At 37.8% G+C, this 18,920-nt stretch overlaps 1 protein-coding gene across 4 annotated transcripts; it reads left to right on the forward strand.

Annotated features, from left to right (window-relative positions):
* Positions 1–1,257: 1,257 nt before the first annotated feature.
* On the forward strand, positions 1,258–11,956 carry syt8 (synaptotagmin VIII). Of its 4 annotated transcripts, none has more exons than XM_028449534.1 (9): positions 1,258–1,407; positions 6,702–6,859; positions 7,489–7,652; positions 7,751–7,846; positions 8,539–8,706; positions 9,277–9,444; positions 9,543–9,660; positions 10,527–10,660; positions 11,579–11,956. In XM_028449534.1, the coding sequence occupies exons 2-9, from the start codon at positions 6,718–6,720 to the stop codon at positions 11,837–11,839; spliced, it is 1,251 nt and encodes a 416-aa protein (XP_028305335.1). In that variant the 5' UTR covers positions 1,258–1,407; positions 6,702–6,717; the 3' UTR covers positions 11,840–11,956. The 4 variants fall into 4 exon arrangements, with proteins under 4 accessions (XP_028305335.1, XP_028305336.1, XP_028305337.1 ...); XM_028449535.1 differs by lacking the exon at positions 1,258–1,407 and adding an exon at positions 3,652–3,731; XM_028449536.1 differs by lacking the exons at positions 1,258–1,407; positions 6,702–6,859 and adding an exon at positions 3,652–3,731.
* The last annotated feature ends 6,964 nt before the right edge of the window (positions 11,957–18,920 follow it).

The raw sequence follows: 18,920 nt of genomic DNA on the forward strand, positions 1-18,920 counted from the left end.
CTCCTTTGTCAGACCTTCAGCAGTGGAGACGAGAAGCATAGTGACTGCATCAGAAGACGTGACTTTAACCTGCTGGGAATGAACGTGTACTTCCAAACTTCACCACTAATAGTTGTAATGTTATTTAAATCTTATCATGGGAGAATGAAATGGGGTCTGTGCAGTTAGAATACAGTCAGTAAAGGATCCTTGTGGAGCTTGAAATGCACTTAACAGTTTAAAGTTGTATGTGATAAAGTGGATATGTTTGTGTTTTTTAACAGTGTTGGGTGAATGCAGCAAACTGTATAAGACTGTAAACATGCAGTTCTTCTCTACAATCTGCTCTGGCTTTTGTTTATTTCACTCTATCAACAATAAATGCTGTCAAAATTAAATATACTGTAAGTAAATGGTAAAATGGTAAATGGACTTGATTTATATAGCGCTTTATCACCACACTGAAGCAGTCTCAAAGCGCTTTACATATCAGCTCATTCACCCAATCACTCTCACATTCACACACCAGTGGGACAGGACTGCCATGCAAGGCGCTAGTCGACCACTGGGAGCAACTTAGGGTTCAGTGTCTTGCCCAAGGACACTTCGACACATAGTCAGGTACTGGGATCGAACCCCCAACCTCTCGATCAGAAGACGACCCACTACCACCTGAGCCACGGTCGCCCTAGTAGTAGTGTTGTTCTGATGCCATTTTTTGGTCATGATACCGATACCCAGTTGCTTAGTATAAGCCGATACTGACCGGCGCAGAGTGGGGTTTTGGTTTAGAGCGACGAAAGGCAAACTGGGCCGGAGCCTGGCAGGAGGCGGTGCCCGTGCATCCCTCTGGCGTGGCCCTGGGAGTGGGCCGCGAGATGCGTTGCTTAGTGGGGGAGACGACTGCCCGACTTAACACTATGAGGGAGCTAAACATAGTGTTGTGGCTGACTGAAATGGTAAATGCTTTGCTGCAAGGCAAGGAAAGGTAAAAGGAGGTTATTTAAGATTCAATGTCTCATTTACTGTAATGCTGAGGATGTTTTGACACACAAACACGAACAAGTTTCAACAAACAAACCATTGTCAGGCTTCCAGAGCCATCAGGTCTGATTTGTATTTGAATTAAACTTCATGCGTGTCTGTTTGCACATCACTGCACACAGCACTGCCCAGCTGAGAGCTAGGGAGACGTAACTCAAGCCTGGAGTTGTTTTCCTGACATTTTAATAAGTTGTAGCTGCACCTCTGTTTGTACACTGACTGCATGTGGGTGTGTGTTCAGTTGGTGTGGTGGCTGCAGCACACCTGAACCACACAGGCATCAGTAGACGAGCTGAGCAGGACACAGAACGGCAGTCTTCAAGGGACCAAAGCAGAGTAAATGAGATGTAAATGAGGAGCAGGTCAAAGGTCGTCGCCTCTCAGGTACTGTTGTCATCCGTCTGCTGATGAAACGCACACAGACGTCTCACAAACACACAGAACAGGCTGGTTTACTTTAAACTGTTTAAACTGGAGGTAGAATGGTGAGACTGCATCTTAACGGAGGCGACTTCCTGTTCTCAGAAAGCTTCTCGTTGTTTTTAAATCTTTAAAATGATCAACGATATCAGAGGTCTAAGATTAAATGGGGATTTTGTGTTTGGCTTTGGAGAAGAGACAGCTGAGTCTTGGTACTGTCAGCAGGTGCTGCTTTGTTTACTTCCCTCCAAGCAGGGGCGCCAATTCATGTTTTTGCTGGTTGGTGCTCACTAGAGGTGTGCGGAAAACTGAGGATCGATCTAAGGTGTAAGAAAAAGATTGATCTTTTAGTTTAGTTTTTCTCTCCTGTGCGCACTGACTGTTGCGATTTTAACAAAGAGCGACCTGTGTGTCTGTATCTGTTTTTACAAATGTGGCCTAAAACCTTTGAAATGTCCTTATTAAAAGATCTTTGCCTAACAAAACACATTATTTTGCACCATATTTGTTTTATTAACTTTATAAAATGGGACTACTTTATCTTTTTTGAGTCTGTGCTCCGCCATGTTGAAATGACGTATTTGATGACGCAAATCGCCCTATTAGTCCATTCAGTTCTATAGGAGAGAAGCATTCAGGTCATTTAGTCAGCTTTTTCAGTCAAAATGACAACTTGTGCTGCTTTGGTTTGCTCTAAAAATCAGTGAAAGTACAAAAAAAAAGCTGATGTCAACCTCTTTTGTTTAACGAAAATTGATAAACAAAATCCTGAACCCAAAAAAAATCTGTGACCGCAGGGGGCGACAGTTCCAACTCTGCTGTTTTGTAGACGGCATGAAGAAGAGAAGAGGAGCTCCGTGCATGTAAATACAGGCCACTAGGATCGGACTGCTACTCATAGTAGCAGTCCGATCCTAGTTGTCTGTATTTACATGCATCCGGAGCTCTTCTCCATGCCCTTCTCTCCTATAGAACTCAATGGACTAAAGGGGCGATTCACGTCATCAATGACGTAATTTCCACATGGCGGCGCATAGACTCAAAAACAGTAAAGGAGTCCCATTTTAAAAAGCTAATAAAACAATATTAGTAATTATAAGTTGTGTAAAAGATCGTAAGATAACAGTGGTAATACTACAAAATGTATAAGCATATGAAAAATCATGCGGAACAAAGCCCCAATTCGTAGTCCAGGTTGATAAGAGTGTTCATCTTCACCATCACAGGGTTCAAGTAAAAAAAAGAAAATAATTTTAAACGCATTTTAAAATCATAAAAACTAGCAACATAAATAAAGCCTGCATTACTGTATTCCACAATAGCATTAAGTAATTTGTAAATGTAGTGATTCTTGCATATTATTTCCTAAAGTATCGGCATTAAAATGCCTTTAATCACTGTTTTAACACCAACATGTGCACAGTGTGATCATTGTTATGAGACGTCAGAGAAATGATTTTTAGAGGAAGTTCAATTTTTCCGTGTAGGAGGTTCGACTCCCGGTAGATAAACCCAGAGTTTTGAGTTGCCTTGAACGCTGGTGACGATGCAGCCTGTGGGCGGGACTAAGAGTCCACATGTGGGGTGCAAGCTGCTGATTGGCTGCAAACCTTTCACTCAAAGCTTTCCTTTGGCTTGTTACTGGATTAACAGCACCTTGGTGGGCCGGGCATCATCTCAACATCCTATTTCGGTTGGCCTTTTTTGGTGAGGAAGTGTTTCTGCCAAGAAAGTGGGTGCTGAGACCCCGGAGCACCCACAGAATCGACTCCTATGCCTCCAAGATTCATCCATCCATCCTTCTCCACCGTTTGCTCCTAATCTCTCCATTCTCATCTGTCATTTACAACCTTCCTTCCTTCAAAGAAAGGACAGATGGACAAACAGACAGATGGACGGTCACCATTTAATCATAAAAGGACATTTTTTTCAGAACAAAAACACAACTGCACCAACAAACATCATCAACAAGTAGAATACAGTTTTGCTTTAGTATATCATGAAATGTTTCAATGATTTGAACTCTGACAGTAAACTGGTCAGTGCAGATGGGGAGTTTTGTGGTTGATTAAGAAGGAAACAGCTCAGATGCAGATAACGGGGGTGGTGGGGGGGTGTTTCCCTTCTTTAATGAAACACTTTGTTGTTGGTCATTAGTATGGGAGCTTATGGTCAGACGTCACCTCCTTCCTTTCTGTCCAACTCACAGTCAGAGTGAGAGTAGAGAGTAGGAGATGTTTCAGCTGTCTGCTTGGAGGATGTCAAAGCATCAGTGAACCTGATCAGAAGTGAGTAAAGTATTTAACTGGACTTCTTACAGCTTCACATGTGCCACACTGAGCCTAGATATCAGGTTTTGTTGGTGTTAATGTCTCCGTTTGGTTATTCTACGCATACCTGAGGCGTAGAACAAAGCTTTTACAGACAGTTGGATGAACAAAAGAAACACAAAAAAACAACACACAGATAACTATGTATTTTTCCTTAAGATGGATAATTATGAGGTTTTGTGTCAGAAGTAAACATGTGGGTTAGATGACTTAGACGGGATATTACAGCAAGTAGCTTTTTCCGCTATCTGTACTTTACTTGAGTATTTATGTTTTTGACAACTTTTTATTTTACTCCTTACATTTTTAAACTAATATCTGTAGTTTCTACTCCTTACATTTTAAAAATGGGCTTGTTACTTTTAAGACCTTTGAGGATGATGTCACGACATAAAAAGACCAAACCAACAAAAATGTTAAACTCAAAGCTGCTCTGGGTTTAATTCAGCATTCACACTTTTTTTGTTTTTCTTGACACATTATATTTACACGTTTTATTCTTTATGCTAAATTATTCTTTCCATGCACCAGTATTCTACAAGTTCTTGAAAAAAATAAATAAAAATGATTTGGAATTTGGTGGTTTAAAAACCCTGTGCTATCATTGAAGGGATGCTTGTTTTACTTTTTACTTTTTTACTTAACATGTACTTTTTTACTTTTACTTAAGTAAGGGAGCAACTTCAATATGTTTACTTTTGCCAGTCATTTTTTTATTCAAGTGCCTATACTTTTACTTGAGTACTGAAGACTAGTACTTTTTCCACCTCTGACAACAAGGCAAAGCATATTATCAAGTTCCTTATGAAATAACCCATAGGGATACATCAAAGCAATCACCTCTGAGTAAGACTAACAGTTAGCAGTTGAAACATGTCAGGAGATCTAATTTCCTGCAAAAATAGTAGTTTGAATAAATGAAATTTTAACATATTATAACCAGCTATGTTGACTATTCATGCTTTTACTGTTTGCTGTGGTTCTTCTGTTTAGATGAAATCAGATCAAACGAAACAAGAGCTGAGGTATGAATAGATGATAATAGATAATATTAGATGATGTTAGACATTAGTCATTCATTGTCTGTTTCAGATGGTTGATTTATGTTAGTTATTTATAATGTTGCAATATACAATATACAAAAATACATTTTCTTGAAAAAAATATATACATATATTTATGAAAACTCAGAATAACTGAGGTGGAGGACTTCTCTGACAGTTTCCTGTTTATAGCCCTCAGGCAAGCTAAAAACAGAGTTTGAACAGAGTGAATCACAAAAAGTGTTGAAGTGTGTACGTCCCTGTTGTTATCAGAGCATGAATGTCACTGTAAACTCATGTACTGCTGCTACTGCTGATGTTTGTTCTTGGCGGAGGCGCCACTGTGGAATTCCACTCAGCCATGAAACCAGTTTGATTAATGCAATGTTAGTTCCTGAAAAACCTCCAAGCTTTTGTTTGTGGAGCCTTGAAGAAACTTTATTGCCTTGGAATAATATTTCAGTTTTTCCAATTACAAATGATTTACAATTATTATTTTTTTCTTCCCTGAAAGTCAATTAAAATTAAGTTCTCAATTACTAAAGTTCAATGAAAATTTTACTAACTTTTATTCATATAGCTTTATGATGATTGTATGTGCTTTAGTATGTGTGCATGGTGTCATTTTTGGCATCTTAACATTAACATTTTAGTGCAGTGATTATTAAGTCTTATGTGAAATCCCAACTAGGGACAAGAGTTGGAATTTAGCAATAGCTAAAAAGTTCACAGTATTGTTACTATGCAAAATTTTATTGTCCCTATTAGAAGAAAATTCTATTATATCCTAACTCTAAACTTTGTAACGCTTACTAACCTGTATGGATGTGAACATTCACTAACAGGTAGAGGGAAAACTTGATGTGAAACATATTTTAATAATTAACGACATATATGTAAGCCATAAAACTGTTTCGCTCTCTCTCTATTTATTGAAAATGTCCACTAGTACAAGGTTTACAGTCAATGAGATTTTGAAACAGCTCTTTCACAGTGAATGTAATATAGAGGAGAATGTGCATAGTGGACAAGGAGAAACAAATAAGTAAATAAATGTTTATTAGAGGAAACCCCAATAGGGTTCATTCTCTTGTAGTCATTAATGCTGATATCTGGAGTTTTTGAGAAACATCTCAATGTCCCGCCCTAAGCAGCCTCACTTCCTCCCACTGCCTCTCCCAATCTACCTGAAGCCACGCCTCTTCTTTTTCGCACACGCTTCACGGAACATAATAAGGTCACATCAGGTCGCATTGGTATAGGTCTATGGGTCAGGTAAGAGCCCCAATCATATTTACCTGTTTGCCGTTATGACGCACGGCCTTGTTTCCGTGCACAGTTCTGTATTCACTTTGATTGACAGTCTCAAAAACAGGAAGTTGAAGCCTATTTATTGGGTGCACTCGGCGATCGTTTCCATTTGTATAGATGTCTATAGGACGAAGGAGGGACTTATATACATGAATGTATATAAATGACCACTGGCAGTAGACCATAGTAAAAGACTAGTTAGGTATTTTTTCACATTTCAAACGATTCATACATAAACATAGATTTCTCAGAAACTCCGGGTATCAGCTTTAATGTTGTCAGTGAAGTTGAGAAGATTTGGATCAAAACTATTCAAGTTAAATTAATTTGGCCTGATGGTGGCACTAGACAACAGGTCAAGGTTTCATCATCAAAGAGTTATTTATGCATTTAACAAATAAACAAAGTGCCTGACACAAAAACGTGGTCAACAATTTTATGAATTCTTTTTTCTGGAAGCAAATATCCCTGGGGTCAGATGATGTGTTAGTAGTATTTGAGGATAACAGGAGGGTCAACCTCTTGTAGGACTTTCCTGCATCACTCATTCTAACCAAAGCTTTCCTGCTTTCAGAGCTTCTTCCCTAACCATGCCGTCTCATCTCATACCTACGGCAAAACCTGGGGGATACCACTCAACAAACCTCACATTCTCCACATCTTCACCTTACACTAACACCACTCTTTCGCCTGCTGCCAAATTCTTCGATGACCTGCTGAGTAGGATCCCCCGTGAGTCACCATAGAGCAAAACATACACGAACATATGTGTGTTTCCGTTATCCTTATCTAATGTAATGTTGGATTTTGGTCCATAATCAGGGGTGGACTGGAACCAAAATTCTGCCATGGCATTTTTCTGTCCAGACCAGTCCAGACCAGTCCACTACATTATCAGCAACACCACGTAGAAGCTGTTATTAAGTTAGTGATTCTGACCATGTGGCTCTTTATGTCTTCATTTTCATTATTATTCCCCCAGAAAACATTAAAAGGGGGACATTTTTTTTTTTTTGTCCTTTGGCCATTTTGGAACTTCCTTTGTCCCATTTTCAAAAACTTCTGACAGTTTTAAGCTTCTTTTTGCCAATAAATACCCCCTTTTTTCTATTTTTTCGCTTGTCCAAAAAACCCCCCAAAAAAACAGGTAGTGGACGGATCGCCCCACTTCGGGTCGACGGCCCACCGGGACGATGCCCGGTATGCCAGATGGCCAGTCCACCCCTGTCCATAATGCATGCATGTAATTAAGTTTGTTATAAATACTGCGACAAAGACTTAGACTTGCAGAAGTTTGCACCAAGTCAAACAGTAAATTTAATTTGAGTAAACTAAGAGACGACTCCTCTTTTCTCCATCAGTGCCTCGATGGGCGGTCTACGCTATCTTTGGAGCTGTCATTGTGCTCATTCTGATCATCTGTCTGTGCATATGCATCATATGCTGCTGCAGGAAAAAAAAGAAAAAAAAGAAGGTCAAGCAGGACAATGCAAAGATGTTGAATGGCAAAACAACATCAGCTCTGGTAAGAGTAAGGCAGGAACTCCCAACATTCCAAGTATCTATAGATGGCACTTGAAGGCTCTGGTATTGTTTGGTTCAATCTATCTGCTTCTTTGACAGATTCAGTCTGATGTTGCAGAGGTTGACTATGGTTCCACAAAAGATGCAAGAGGAAATATGCAGTACTCTCTGGAATATAATGCGGCTCTATCTGAGGTGATCATTTTGATGTGTCATTCTTTACTGTCATAGCGCTGTGTGTCCTTTGTTTTTTTGACGGTTCGATAAAGTATCAATTTACTTTCCCACAAATACATTTATAATCTGAAAACCTTACAGTCATTGCAATTAGAAGCAGTTTTTTTCTCCATGATGTTCTTATACAATAATGTGTAAATTCAGGTTTATGAGACTAACACTTTCCTATAAATGAAAAGGCAAGGCTTCACTTTTTCTGATAACTCTTTCCTCCGCCAGCCATTAAATTGTTTGGCGTCTGTCTATCTGTCTGTCATACTCTAGCTCTCATCTCTTGATCTAGCTGTAGTTCTCTATCTAGCTCATTCTCCCTGAACTCAAACTTTCTTTCTTTCTATCTATCTATCCATCCGCCTGTCTGTCTGTCTGTCTATCTATCTATTTCTATCTATCTATTTCTATCTCTAACAGTCAATCTAGCACAAACTCCCAATCTAGCTCCAGTTTTTTTTCTCGTGCTAGCTCTCTACATAGCTCTCTCTAGCTCAAACTCTCTATATAGCTCTCTCTTTAGCTCTAGCTCTCTATTTAGCTCTTTTTTCAGCTTTAACTATCTATCCAGCCATGCTATCATTAATCTGAAAAACACAGCTTGATTTGAGAAAATTGCAAAGAATCAGATGCTAATGTTCTCCACTCTGTCTTCCCAGCTCATAGTGGGAATCAAACAAGCAAAGAATCTGAAAGCCGTAGATCTGGGTGGAACCTCGGACCCTTACGTCAAAGTTTACATCAGCCCCGACAAGACGAAAACCTGCGAGACCAAAGTGTTCAGAGCCACCCTGAACCCTGTTTTTAATGAGCATTTCACCTTTCAGGTACAGAGTCACTGAAAGACCTCTCTGAAGCACCTCAAGGAATATCACTCAAAGTTCATTTATTGAAACTCAAAAACATAAAATACATTCCAATGACGTTAAAATTGACTCCAGAACAATACAAACTCAGAAATCCAACAGAATGCAAATCCATACAGTAAAATTGCTCACTGGGAAAATAAAAAAAAAACATAAAGAGCAAACCACTGGGAAACGCACACAGCAATGCAGGGGTTGACAATACAAGACGATGCACCACACTGTGTCTGCACACTTGTGAAATAGTGGGGAAAGGTAATCGGGAGATGAGGCACACCTGAGTGGAAACACGAGGAAGCCTAGCCACTCTCTCAACACATACATGTTGATATATACTGACAGAATAGTGTGCAACACACAGGAAGGAACAAACACAAACAAAGGCACATCAGTAAATAAATGAGTCAGGCTTTTAAACAAAGACTTTATTCAACATGTTAGTTTTGATTTTGGGAGAAAATAAGGATTTTCTTTGGTTAGCGTACAGGTGAACACTGTTAAGGGGTTGTCATATGTGTGATCTGTTAACAGCTCTCTAAGTCTTCACTCCTGAAGTCAACAGTGGTGATGAAGGTCTTTGACTTCAATCGATTCTCCAAACATGAAATCATTGGTGAGCTGAGGCTGGAGCTCTGCAACGTTGACTGGAACCATGTGATCGAAGAGTGGCAGGAGCTGGCCGAGCCTTCCAAGTTTGAGGTCACGTAGTTCAGTAAAGAGGGTGTTTGCATTTTCTTTAAATTCAAGTTTAAAAGCACAAATTGAAATTGTTGTGATTTTGTCATCTTGTGCTGCAGGAGGATAACTTGGGTGAGATCTGCTTCTCGCTGCGTTTTGTTCCCACTGCAAGCAAACTGACTGTGGTGATCTTAGAGGCCAAAAACCTGAAAAGCATGGACGTCGGAGGAAGCTCAGGTCAGATTGGCTGAGTCAAGGTTCTCCAAAAGGCTTTAATAATATATTTATGCATACGCATTTGTGTATGATACGACTCTCTACATTAAAGCAATAAGCCCTTTAATCCATAAATCATTGACACTCTATGATGTAATACGATGTTAAAAAGGTTGTTGCCTGCCCCATAATGTAATGTTTTAGCATTTTGGGCTCAGCACTTTTGCTACATTATTGAGCAGTTATTACATTTCGGGTTTTATTACATTTATTTTTTTATTACAATTGGGGCTATTGATACATATCGGGTTCTAACAGCCCCCCCCCCCCCCACACACATGTGAGTAGACTTTACTGTAATAATGACATCATATTGACTGTATAGTGCAACCTCCTTTTTCGGAAACTGTTAGATTTTTACTGATAGGGGAAATATTGACGAAGTTTCCACGGTCCGTGGGAAACCTGGATATTTCCATGAATTTATAAAAAATCTTTCATAGTTCCGCTGACTTTCAACAATCAATTTTGTTTTTTTCAAAAATACTAGACAAAGTGCATCTTTTATCAGTCCAATAAGGGACAGGTAGTGATTTATTTGCTTTTTTGTTTTTAAAGGGATGGTTAACTCTAGCTCCTCTTCAAAGGATGAATAATCTAACTACTTTGATACACATCTGATTGTACTGTATATATCCTCTTTTTTCCTGCATTGGGTTCCTTTCTCTGGCTCACATTAACATAAGACTGATACACACTGAAGACAGTATTCTGCATCATTGAGACAAACAACCATTGCAAACTGTTTTGGAGTCTTTAATTAATTTATGTGTGGTGTATTCTGTCTTGATTTCACCTTCATTCTGAAATCTTTTTCGCTGTTGCAGATCCTTACGTGAAGGTGCAGCTGGCTCTGGATAAGAGAAAGTGGAAAAAACGAAAGACATCCATCAAGAAGAAATCACTGAATCCATATTACAACGAGTCCTTCACCTTTGATGTGACATTTCAACAAATCCAGGTGAATATTGACTTTGTTTCTTCAACATCTGACTTGTAGAGTCCGAGCTTTACATGATGATTGGTGAGTATCTGCTTTAGAATGTTAACAAACAAACTCCATGAAAAGTCGTGCATCTTTTCCTCTGACACACTTGGTTCTCTCCACTATTTTCTCTTGATTTTAATGATATACCATCCGTATCTTTGTGATTTGAATTTTTCCTTGATATTTCGCTTTACACCTTGTGAGACATTTAGGACTTAGTTATACATTTAAATATGAAACTTAAAGATTTATATATAGATATACATAAGATTTAGATATATTTACCATTTTTTGTAAACATAGTGATAACAATACATATAACCTGTGATTTTCTGTTTTGAATGTGAGAAAAATTGGCTAAATATTGAAAATACATCAGCTAGAAAATCAGGTAACACTTTACTTGAAGTTTTATAGGCTGACATTATGCTGTTGTTGTTTTGACAGGACACGTGTCATTAGCATGAATAAGGTGTCATAAAGGCTGTCATTAAGTGTTGTTCGTTACCCTAACGCTAAACCTTTGCTACCCTAACCCTAACCCCACTAGATCCCTCCACCTAACCCAAAAATGCCAACCTAGCTCCAAAGGCGTCATAATTTAGCGAACGACACTTATTGACAGCCTTCATAACACCTTATTCATGCTAATGACAGATGATGACAGCGTATTGTCAGCCTAAAAACTAAAACTTCTAGTTAAGTGTTATCGAAAATCGTCATAGAAATTGTACATTCTGCAACCCTTCCTTACTCTCCTTTAAACAGAGATGATTTTCCATTTTGTATTTCCTCTTCACATTTGGTTTTCCTGCCACTTACGGGTCACTTCACATTTATGTACAGTATATTTGTTTATAATTGAAATTGTTCCATTGTTGGCTCTTATAGAGGGTCCACCTGATTATCTCTGTGTGGGACCATGACGCTGTGAGCAGGAACGATGCCATGGGTAAGATCTTCTTGGGCTGTGATGCCACTGGGAACCAGTTGAGACACTGGGCCGATATGCTGTCCAATCCACGGCGCCCGGTGGCTCAGTGGCACACGCTGCTGTCAGCGCAGCAGGTCAACTCCACCCTCACCCTGAAGAAGAAGCTCCCCATCCCCAGCAGACTGGTGGGAACAAGTCAACTCAAGCATTCAAAATGACCAAGTCACAAATGGACCAAACCAGTATATGAAGCAAGCATGTGTATTCAGTGGAAGTCCAGCCTCACCTCTCATCATAGGAAGAAAAAAAACTAATAATGATAGAATAGATTAAATGTTGGCACTAATTAAATCTAATGATTTGAATATTTTTCCACATTCTGTAAATTCAACATTTTAGATTTATTTCCCAATAAAAAGTATAAACTGCTTGAATGTATTTATTTCCTTTTTAAATATGTGAGCTGACTGTCTCACCAGTACACGCTCTATACCAGGGCTGTCAAAGTCATTTTAGTTCAGGGACCAAATACGGAGCAGTTTGAGCTTAAGTGGGCCACAGATTACATTTTTTAGTGGGTAAAAAGAGAAAAAAAATTTATTAATGTGTCCTGGTTTTCACTTCCATGTATGAATCATATATGGTAAATGGTTAATGGACTAGATTTATATAGCGCCTTATAACCACACTGAAGCAGTCCCAAAGCGCTTTACATATCAGCTCATTCACTCAATCACTCTCACATTCACACACCAGTGGGACAGGACTGCCATGCAAGGCGCTAGTTGACCATTGGGAGCAACTTAGGGTTCAGTGTCTTGCCCAAGGACACTTCGACACATAGTCAGGTACTGGGACTATCATATATAAATGATAAAGTGTCATGAAGGAACTTCATTTGAATTTCCCAGATTTTGGGAATTTGGGGAAAATTTCATGAAATAATTTGAGGAATTTAGAATTCTTTTAACAATTTGAGATTAAAAATGACTGCCGCCATGTGATGTGAGAACTGGAAAACTGAGCTCTGCTAATATTGTGGATTTTAAATGTATCTGGAGGGGCTGAAATATGGACAACTGAATTCATTGGTAATTTACTAAATGTTTCATGTTTTTTCTACCATTTTAGCTTTCTCGAGCAGGCCCGATTTGATGCTCTAAAACAGTGTTTCTCAAATGGAGGTACGTGTACCCGTAGGGGTACGCAATAGCGAGAGAGAGAGAGAGAGAGAGAGAGAGAGAGAGAGAGAGAGAGAGAGAGAGGAAAGTCAACATATAAAGTGTCATCAGTCTTGGTCCCACCCCAGGCGTGAAATGACTGGAAATGATCAAAACTATAGTAATCAATCTAATCAGGAGTCACTAAATCAGTGTTTTTCAAGCTTGGGGTCGGAACCCCATGTGAGGCTACCGGGAGTTTAAATTAGGTCACCTGGATTTTTCTGAAAAATTAAAATAGATTTTTTAGATTTTTTAATTGTTATTCTTTTGAAAAAATAAAATAAAACAACTGTATTTCTAGACTTAATTTTAGTCTAGTTCAACTAAAATGCTGTAAAAAAAGCTTCTAAAAAAAAAAAAAACGTACATAATTTCTTGTTATCAAAAGGTTGGGAACCACTGCACTAAATACTAATTATTTCCACTTATTTACATAATTAGATTATTTTAAATGTTTGTTGTCATTTGTTCATGCCATCATTATGCTCTATATATGTTTTTAAATAGTTTTCTAAGCAAAATGTTGTAGTCGGACAAAGGGGGTACTTGGATTCAGAGATTAGATAAAGGGGGTACTTGAGCCAAAAAAGTTTGCGAACCACTGATCTGAAGCGCCGGATTTGGCTCCTGGGCCTTGAGTTTGACACGTGTTCTATACTATACAGCATTATATGAAATTACACATGTTTTCTACGTGTCAGTATCTTACGGTGGCTGAGAAGTGCAAAACACATTTACAAATACCGCAACACATTTACAAATTACTGCAACACTTTTACAATTACAATGTGCTTTTGTAAATCTGTCTCAACATTTGTAAAAGTGTTTGGATATTTGCATTTAAAAATAAATAAATAATTATGAATATTTGTTTTCAAAATTGTAAATTTGTTGTGGCATTTGTAAACATTTTGCAATAATTTGTAAATGTGTTTTGCACTTCTCAGCCACCTTAGTATCTCAACTCTCTTCTGAAGCCAGAGCAACAGCAGCTCATTTGGGTCACAAAGTTCTAAAATGTTTTAAAATTCCTACTGCGAAAGCGAAACAAAACTATTAAAATGTTAAATACTGAACTAAACAAAAATAACGTATTTTCAATAGTAAGTATGGAAAATGATACAAACCAAAGTAGCATTGATAAGCAGTACCAGGGTTGCATGTATACTGTCACAAGTCCCACTGCAATTCTATTTGTCCAGAAGGTGGTGTTATATGTTCAAATATACACAAAAGACAGTAGGTTGGCATCAAGTTTGAATTGAATATCTGAGTTAAGTTGTGTATAAATCATTTTTTTAAAAAGTCAGAGCTTTTAGGAACATATTGACTTATTCCACAAAAATGTATGCTACTGAACTAAATCTTTTAGAGCTGCATGCAAAAAACATAACTAGATCAATTTAAAACATGCAGAACAGGAACTCTCCAGGACCAGACTGGAGCACCCCTCATACTGTATAGTTAGTTTTTGGGGTAAAACTATGAGCAACGGTCAGTGACATGCATGAATTTTCTTATTGTGTATGTAAAAAAATATTTTTAAATTGTTTTAGGGCAAAATTGGGCAAAAATATGTGTATTTTAATGATTAATCAATGGAAGAGGTATTAGATTATTTAAAAAGAATGGGGGGAAAAAACATAGAAAAGAGATCAAACACAAACTGCTGAAAGCTATAAAATGTTCCACTTAATGTAACTTTTTCTGAATGTAACAAAGCCAACCACCCTGAGCTGCAGTGTTGTTGGTATTATTGTTGACTTGAACATGTGCTGTGAGACCCAGAGCTCTGTATTCCTCCTGTAGCAGAACAATCAAGCTGAGAGCAGCAGGTGGTTCATATACTGCTGCTTCAGGCCTCCAGAGAGAAGCTTCATTACATCGTCCCAAAGCCTCGCAACTGCTAAACAGCAGAGGAGAAATAAAGGACAGGGCGTTTATTTCTTACTGTCAGCATATGGTGCTCAACCAGTGCTGGAGCACAGTCTTTTTACTGTGTGTGTGTGTGTGTGTGTGTGTGTGTGTGTGTGTGTATCAAAGTCTAAACACATTTATAATCCTGAATAACTGAATTGACCATAAACACAAACACATTCATCACAGGAAGCAGTGTTCAAGCACAACTTTAGTAGTGTAGAAAGGTAATCAGGACACACACACACACACACGCAAACACTTTTTTCTTCCTCTCTCTTTCTTCCTTTTTTTCCTCTATTCTTTCTCTTTCCATTATCATTTTCTAATTTCTTGTTTTCCTCTTTCTTTATTTTTCTCTTTCTTTTTTCTTCCCTTTTTTTTCTCTCTCTCTCTGTCTTGTTCTTTTCTTCTTTTTCTTTTTCTTTTTTGTTTTCAGTTTTTCTTTTTTCCCCTTTTTTTCCTTCTTTTCTTTTTTCGTTTTTTGTCTTTCTTCTTTCATTTCCTTTTTTTTCCTTTCCTTAAACTACATTACCCACAATGTAAACAGATATTTTGTGCCTCTACCTCCCACAATGCAATATTTATTTAAAGCGACAAACTTTTGAGACTGTCAGTGCCCAATCGTTTCGCGGGCCCAATTGTTTTGGATCCTTTCAACGGACAACAGTTCATGTACTATTTAAAAGGTTGAAACTCTGCTAATTTAAAAAAGTGTAAAACAATTTCTGAAATTACGTTTTGAGTGAATTCTGATTTATTTTGGTTTTTATTTTATTTTCTGTTTGGTTTTTGATGGTCAATGTTGTGTATTGTATTTTTATAGTTTTGTTTTTTTTTTAATTAACAATTAAAAACACCATAAAACATTCACATATTTACATGTGTACTATTAAAATATTTAACTAACGTTGTATGGTTGATTTTCGTTCAAATATCACGTCCCAGGAGCTCTGTTGTAAAAATTGCGAGGGAAGGAAGTAACGTAGTCTATGCTCATGCGTTGAAAGGATCTGAAACGATCAGGCCCGTGAAAGGATTGGGCACTGACAGACACTTTAGGTTGGTTCTTCTTCTGTTGCGCAATTCTCCTTCACAGTGTAAATGGTGAAGCGATGCTAAGCTCAGCAGTTCATGTATTTACAACATTAAACTATGTTTCGACGCAAAATTTTGTAGTCAACATTATCAATTATGTTATCAGAAATGCAAATGGCCTCGTGTCACAAACGTTTTATGAGAAAAACCTGAAATATTAGGGAATAAAAAATGTCAATGTCCAAGATTTTAAGGAATAACAACCCTTGGGGTCATTTTTGACCCCACATGTGCATCTAAGGTTAAATTAACATTAACAGAGGGTGTCATTGAAGGCCATTTAAAGGCTTTGACTTGTAGAACAATTCCTCTGTTGTCATTGCTATTAAGCTTTGCTCCTCTTACATCAGAGCATGATTCACTAGAGGCGACAGATCAGTGATGGTTTGTCTGAGTGATGAGCTGAAAAAGCCTGAAGAGTCTCTTTGAAATGCTAATGTTCCACCTAAGAAAAGATACACATTGTGTCTCCACTCAGGGAGTCATAAATGCTGCTTAAGGTCGTTAGAATCAGCATTATTTCTAGTTTTGTTGGAGTTTATGGGGAAACATATACTATAACTTGAAACTTTTGGGTGCCGCAGGTCCTTTTGCATTTAAATCTGCAAAAAACTGAGAATAACTCTGGATTACAGTTTTTTTTCCGATTGCTAACAAGCATTGGTCGTAACTCAAGTCACATGTTCAAAACTCTTAACACAGTCTGCAAAACAGAAGTCCATGTGGACTAAACCGTGACTCACTTTTCTTTGCTTTCACACAAAATACATTCAGTGACCACAGTCACCAGAATTCATGAACTCTTTTCTCAGTCACTAGTTCACCAGCACATTTTTCAAATGCTAACACACTTCGTTCTGAGGTGTGTTATGTTCCTCTTTATTGTGCTTAGTAAAGGTTTATACTCTTTCTATAGAATTGACTATAGCCAAAAATACATATGAGACATTACATATATATATATATATATATGACATTATATGTATGAACAGAGGCCCTGATTTAAGTAATAATACTATGATGTTTTCCATAAGAATTTGAGACTGTATGATAATGTGGTAACAACATTATATTCCAGACTCTATCTTTGTGCAGTAAATTTAAGGCTATGGATATGTGAAGTGACACTAACATGATGTGTAGCTATAGGTGAAGAGGATGTTATTCTGCTGTTCTGTGTGTACAGTGAGACATACTGATTCCATAGACAGTATACCAGATGTATGCCATGATTACGTTAGTGTACATTATATGCCGGAGCTGGAAAAGCTTGTATTAAGGTTCAAGCACCAATTTCATTGATAAACTGTTTCCTCTGTCATGTTGTCAAGAGAAAATGAATTCCCTATAGGGTAATGAGCTATTTTGGAGTCATGCCTTTGGAGGAAAAATATACGATTCGCTTTCACTGACCAGGCAGAGTTTGCAATGATCCGGCCACAGCTCTCACAGGTCTCATTTTTGTTTCTTGTCCAGGACTCTGACTGTATTAATAAACTGCCTATTATTTACTCATCAGTTGTCCCAAAGACTTGTTTCACATCACCTTTTTGTCATCATCATCCACACCACAAGATGCAACAGTTCAAAACAAGATCAAGACAGAATGATAGGGGAAAAACATGGGAAATGTCTGCTGCAGCCACAATGAAATCTATTGAAAATGATATCAAAATAAGAATAAACAAAACTATGATGCAATTTCAAACACAGCTGAGTGTAGTTTTAAAGCTGTGTTTGGCCTCATTAGAAACAAATGAGTGGCTACGGATCAAAGAGCAGTGGGTGAGGATAGAGAGAGAAGAGGAGGAGGAGGAGGGAGAGGAAGACCAAGAGCTGTGGTGATTGACCATGGCGGTTGGTCTAAAGGTGCAGCCAAACTTGCATTCAACAGTTGCATCAATTATGATCATTTCCCAACAAAACAACAGTTAACACACACATCCTACAATTACTGTATTGAGCCAGATTTCACAAAATAAAGTAATCTATGTTTTTACATCAGCTGAAAGTTTGGGAAATATATTGATTATAGTATTTTGTGTTTTATATTACTGTACTGTATAGGATGCATAGGAATTCTGAGATAATTATTTTTTTGTTTACAGTGATGTTTATTTTTTTGTAAGGTCCTAAAGTACTGAAGTACAAAAACACAAATATTCTTGATTAGTGTACATTGCTGCATTCCTGATTCAGTCTTGTTGCTATACTGTACATTACAGCATATACAATAATTTAGAACTATCAAATTTGTGCAAATATCTTATTTTGACATGGACATTTGTTTTACTTTTTTACAGTAGTATATTTGGTAGCATGTACTTTTTTTTTTACTTTTACTCAAGTAAGGGAGCAACTTTGATACTTTAATTTTTACCAGAGTCCTTTTTTATTCAAGTATCTATACTTTTACTTGAACTCAAGACTAGTACTTTTGCCACCTCTGTTATACAGTAGCAGCCCCAGGAATAAGGCGGTTTGGTTGATCACATAAGTTTGATGGATGGATGGTTTATATCTCACTTAAATCCTTACGTGTATGTGGATTTAATTGCATGTATTTGTTGAAAAGCACACTAAACATGTGTAAACAGTCAATAATGCAACATGCAACATGTGATAGTCTGAGTTTATGAACCAATGAGATACTACTGTACATCTGAACCCATTGTATGGCAATCATAGCTCCTCGTTGTTCTTATCTCTGGTGAATTTCCCTGCCTGCTTATTGACAGAAGCAGTATGCTACACTTCATTATAGAGAACAGTGACATCAGCAGATCAGTGGGTTACCAGGATACCAGCGGAGAGGCCTGTCCATCCAATTAAACACACGACGCAGGGGGAAGGAGAGAGCGAGGCTGGCTAAGATCACATCTACATATGGAGATAGGTTGGTTTTCAGATGGAGCTGTGACTGCTGCGGCCTCACAAACAGAGAAACATCAAGCTTCACATACTCAAGGTGAGTAATTTCATTCTATTGACACCAACTAACAGCATAAACAGCTTTTAATACATTTTTTATAAGTTTAAACCTCAGATTTCATCAGTTACA

Source organism: Gouania willdenowi, chromosome 6 (genome assembly GCF_900634775.1).
Source record: "Gouania willdenowi chromosome 6, fGouWil2.1, whole genome shotgun sequence".
Lineage (NCBI taxonomy): Eukaryota > Metazoa > Chordata > Actinopteri > Blenniiformes > Gobiesocidae > Gouania > Gouania willdenowi.

What these genes read in the sequence shown, in the direction of transcription:
- syt8 (XM_028449534.1), top strand. Translation starts at nt 6,718, where the DNA reads ATGCCGTCTCATCTCATACCTACGGCAAAACCTGGGGGATACCACTCA. An exon ending in ATGAGCATTTCACCTTTCAG is followed by an intron (nt 8,707 to 9,276) that starts GTACAGAGTCAC and finishes ATCTGTTAACAG; the next exon opens with CTCTCTAAGTCTTCACTCCT. An exon ending in CCGAGCCTTCCAAGTTTGAG is followed by an intron (nt 9,445 to 9,542) that starts GTCACGTAGTTC and finishes CTTGTGCTGCAG; the next exon opens with GAGGATAACTTGGGTGAGAT.